This window comes from Aplysia californica, unplaced genomic scaffold (genome assembly GCF_000002075.1).
Source record: "Aplysia californica isolate F4 #8 unplaced genomic scaffold, AplCal3.0 scaffold01103, whole genome shotgun sequence".
Classification (NCBI taxonomy): Eukaryota; Metazoa; Mollusca; class Gastropoda; order Aplysiida; family Aplysiidae; genus Aplysia; species Aplysia californica.
Genome location: NW_004798373.1, coordinates 73,276 through 78,037, shown reverse-complemented (window position 1 = coordinate 78,037; position 4,762 = coordinate 73,276). Strand labels below are relative to the sequence as shown.

The following is a 4,762-nucleotide window of genomic DNA, read 5'->3' as shown; positions in this document are numbered from 1 at the left end:
CGTGGTTGTTTTGGTGTTGTTTTTTTGTCTTCTCTCACTCAGAGCATCAACGTTTTGTCTCGACGTGCTTCTCTTTACTCGCTCACACTCACAGCGTCAGCTTGCGTGGGATATCAAGGCAGAGCTAGACCTGTTAAATATGAGAGGAAAACGATGCTGTAAATATATATCGTTCAAGTGCCGCTTTGCTTTCTTTTGGCCGGTGTCGTGTCATTTGGCTGTGTCTCTTATATATGACCTTATTGTAATGCAAATGCCGTAACACTCGTACGAAAAAAGAAGTTTGGCTGTGTCTGTCTATAGACGTGGATGTGTGTTTGTTGATGATTTCATTTTTATGGAATACGGTTTGTTTTATTTATCCCCTTACGATGGTATATAGTTTTCTTTTTAGATCTATATCTGTAGGTTTGTCTAAAATTGAGATCGGTTTATGAGTTTGAAAACTTTATTTTTTTTCTTCTCTTTTTGTTGTTGACGTTTTGGGATTTTGTTTGTTTGTTTGAGGTTTTTTTAGGGGGATGGGTTGTTATTTTGTTTTTAAACGTTAATTTTGTGGGTGGTTGGAGGGCGCCACTGGTAGGTCCTCCTACTTTACTTTCCCTCTGTTGTTTCTGTTTGTCTGTCGTACTATTTCCCAGCCCTTAATCTTATTGTGTTGCAAGTGCCGTAAAACTCTTACTAAAACTAAGCAGCGCTAAATGACCATTATTGTGTCGATGTGCTTCTCTTTACTCAAACGAACAAACTGTGAGTGAAAGTTGAATCCAACCGCTCGACCAAGACATCACAACACGTTTCGAATTTTGAACAAACTGAATAATCTTTTGATGTTTTGTTGGGGGTTTTTTTCCTCTCCCTCTCTTCTCCAATGTCTGAAAATGCAACAACAAAAAGACTCCAAATAAAAAAAGCTACAAGTATTGCAAAACTCAGCCATCTATAAAAGGTAATGTCGAGGAATAAGTAAAATTGATAACCTACACGGGCGATGATAGAGCCTAGAGGGTTAAGGGATGTTTATCCGTGATGATGAACGGTCATTTGAGAAACGGTAATCGTTGCTTTCCCACAATAAACGTTATTATATACCGTTCTGCGTACGCGTTCGTCTAACGATTTTGCGAGCTAGTCGTGGCAGTAAAGATAGAAGCACTCTGCCTCCTAAATGATGTATTTTGTTGTTGCGATGAGGGTGTGCTGCGGGTGGTTGGAGAGGGGGTGGGGGGTGTCACTTGTAGGTCCTACTTCTTTACTTTCCCTCTGTTGTTTCTGTCAGTCTGTATGGGTGGTTGGAGGGTGTCACTTGTAGGTCCTACTTCTTTACTCTCCCCCTGTTGTTTCTGTCTGTCTGTGTGAGTGGTTGGAGGGTGTCATTTGTAGGTCCTACTTCTTTACTTTCCCTCTGTTGTTTCTGGGATGATGAAGTATTATCTTATTTTATCTTATCTTATCTTTCATAATATCAAACATTTATCATCCTTATCTCTCCTCCCTCTTTTTTGTGTTTGTTACTCTCTTGTAACACCTCTAATCCTCGGCACTTATATGACCTTATTGTGTTGAAAGTACCGTAAAACTCTTACTAAAACAAACAGAGATCTTGTTTATTTGTAATCTGACAGTAGTGAGAGGGACGTTTATTTACCTATGCCGTCCATAACTGCTTCTGAAAATATTTTTGTGCTGTCTCATTATTTTGTCTAGGCAGTGTATGTGTGATAAGTGTGTGCACAGCTTTCATCTTCACCACAATAGCCGCGCTTACGGGGTGGGGGGTGGGGGTGGTGGAGGCTCGTGTTATTAATAAGCAACACCTTCACAAAGATAATTGGTCGCTTTTAAGCACAAGGGGGCTATCCCGCGAAATGTTGTTTCGAGAAAATCGAAGGTAAAGTTTTTGCCCCTTGTTCAGTTTCATTAAAAAAACAAGGAGAGTTTTCTCTATAACCAAACAAATATTCACACCAATGAAACCAAACTTCTACTATAGGTTGGGCACTGCCCGCTTTTGATGTAGGTCAAGATTTCTGGAAAGCCCCCGAATCTGGGTTAGTCCGCTTGTCCTTAAAAACGACCAATTATGCTTGTGGATTAATTAAGTTTCCTCTGTGATCTACTTATAGATCGGGGCCAAGCCTCGCGAGCCATCACCACCACTAGAGACAAAGAAAAACTCGATGTGGCTGATTTGATGAAATGTTTGTCCATATTTGGCGTTTGTGTGGATTCCGCATTAGTACGGTTGTTGTTGTTGTTGTTGTTGCTGTTGTTGTTGTTTTTGTTGTTGTTGTTGTTGTTGTTGTCATCGTTTTGTTGTTTACCTTCCTGTGGGTGGTTGGCGGGTGCTCTGGTGTGGTTTGCTTCTTCTTTCCTATCAAACATCTATCGTCTCTATCTCACCTCCTTCTTTTTGTATTTGTTACTCTCTTGTAACACCTCTAATCTTCGGCGCTTATATGACCTTATTGTGTTGCAAGTGCCGTAAAACTCTTACCGAAACGAAACTTAAAATGCCAAACTGTGGGATACAATGTCGGGATCATTCGTGTTGCTGCTCCTCTCGAGTGTGTGGAGGTCTTGCTGTGAATGTTGAACTACTGATAGATTCATATCCTTTTGATATCATTCATTTGCGAGGGGAACTTTTCGTTGAAATGTTTCTGTATCATCCTTGTCTCGGCGATATCGTTTCCTCAGGACACCCCTCACTGACGTGTTTGGTACTTGTATCATTCAGGTCCCCGCGATAACATTTTCCTTGGAAGGCGGGACTGAAAAGAACAAACAATAGTTTGACGGACACCACGTCTTTTTTGGGCGTTTGTTATCTATACGCCGTAAAAATGAGCTATTCTGTCGTCTTACCCCCCCCCCCCAAAAAAAAAATAAATCTCTAAACGACCCTTATTGTGTCGATGTGCTTCTCTTTACTCAAACAAACAAGCAAGGGCGTTCAACTCATATAAGTGGGTGGTTGGTGGGTGGTGCTCTGGCGTGGTTTGCTTCTTCTTTCCTATCAAACATATATCGTCCTTATCTCCCCTTCTTCTTTTTTATGTTTGTTACTTTCTTGTAACACTCCTAATCTTCGGCATTTATTTGACGGCATTCTGTCGCAAGTGCCGTAGTTGCGAGTGCGTAAAACCTCAACTAAAACTAAAACTAAAAGGTGCCGTAAAATTCTTATGAAAAACAACGCATATTAAACGAAATTAAAAAGAAAAACGCGAAAAAAACAACAACCCGAGTGGATAGAAAGAAATTCCTTGGGTATAGGAAAGTGCTGTACAGATTTGTTTTCCTTCCCCTCTGTTGATGAAACTTTGCGTGATTCTGTACCCGATGTGTGGGAAAACCGGTATCTGGTTGTGGCTTTTACCGTGGTATCTTATTTGTTTTACCAGATCTTTGTGACCTGTCGTGACTATAGTTCTTGGACGACTGGGCTTGCAAACCGTTTCCAATACAAAATCATCATAAGTAACAATGTAAACATGTGATCTTCTGGAATTGTGATAAGATTGCCGTTTTATTTATCATAATTTAATTTTCTGTAGCTTTCTTGTGAACATGACTAAAATATATGGTGTGTTACTGACAAACCAGTATCTGAATTTACGCCTATTGAGTGAACACACCGTTTTCGAACCAATCCGGATTTACCCGAACCAGTGACCTTCTCTTCTTTTGATAAACCGGATTTACCCGATTCAGTGACCTGTTGATCCGGTTAGAATCCGGATAATGAGTAAACGAGTCCCAATACCAAACGACTTGGCTGGATCTTTCTTGTGGAGTTTTTTGCCCTCCCCTTCACCCTATGGGGACACACTCTCTGAAGGAAGAAGATCATGAGAACTGGGATGTGACCAATCCTGGTGTTTGTTAGTCGCACGAAAGCGAAGTGAAAGAAGAAGAAGAAAGAAAGAAAGAACGAAATCTTTTCCCCCCTCCAAATCTCTGAAGAAAGACGGCGGTGGCAAAGACTTCCACCATTGCACCGACAGTGGTGTATACGGTACTGGTTCTGGGCCCGGCCCCAGACAAAATGGCCGCCGGCTCCGAGGAGGATGGGGAGGTGAGGACGGACGTGTACGATGGACAGAAGGAGGAGAGGAGGCTGAGGGAGGAGGAGGCCGGGGGAGGCAAGAAGGAGGGGGAAGAGAAGGAGGACGTGGACAGTAACGCCATGTGGAACACGCTGTATAAGATTGGAGGAGCGCTGGAGCCGGTAGGTGCTTGTAGATACTGTTGTAGTTGTGGTGGTGGTGGTGGTGGTGATGATGATGATGATGATGATGATGATGATGATGATGATGATGATGATGATGATGATGATGATGATGATAGGAGGAGCGCTGGAGCCGGTAGGTGCTTGTAGATACTGTTGTGGTGGTGGTTGAGGGATGATGATGATGATGATGATGATGATGATGATGATAGGAGGAGCGCTGGAGCCGGTAGGTGCTTGTAGAAACTGTTGTGGTGGTGATGATGATGATGATGATGATGATGATGATGATGATGATGATGATGATGATGATGATGATGATGATGATGATGCTCTGTAAAAGATAGGAGGGGCGCTAGAGGTGGTAGGTGGTGGTGGGGAATGATGGTGACAAAGGTGGTGGTGGTGATGGTGGTCGGATGATGGTGATGATGATTGTGATGATGTTGTAGCTGTATTTTTGTTGTTGTTGTTGTTGTTCTTGTTGTTTTGGCTCTCATAATGGTTATCATTGTTTGTTTATTATTA

General features: G+C 42.1%; 1 protein-coding gene across 1 annotated transcript in view; it reads left to right on the top strand.

Annotated features, from left to right (window-relative positions):
- Nucleotides 1-4,762, top strand: part of LOC101859829 — a gene marked incomplete at its 3' end in the record, with an annotated part of 93,426 nt that overhangs the window by 32,415 nt on the left and 56,249 nt on the right. Inside the window, 1 exon segment of the mRNA XM_005111700.2 lies at nucleotides 3,408-4,234. Coding sequence (XP_005111757.2) covers nucleotides 4,052-4,234 — 183 coding nt within the window.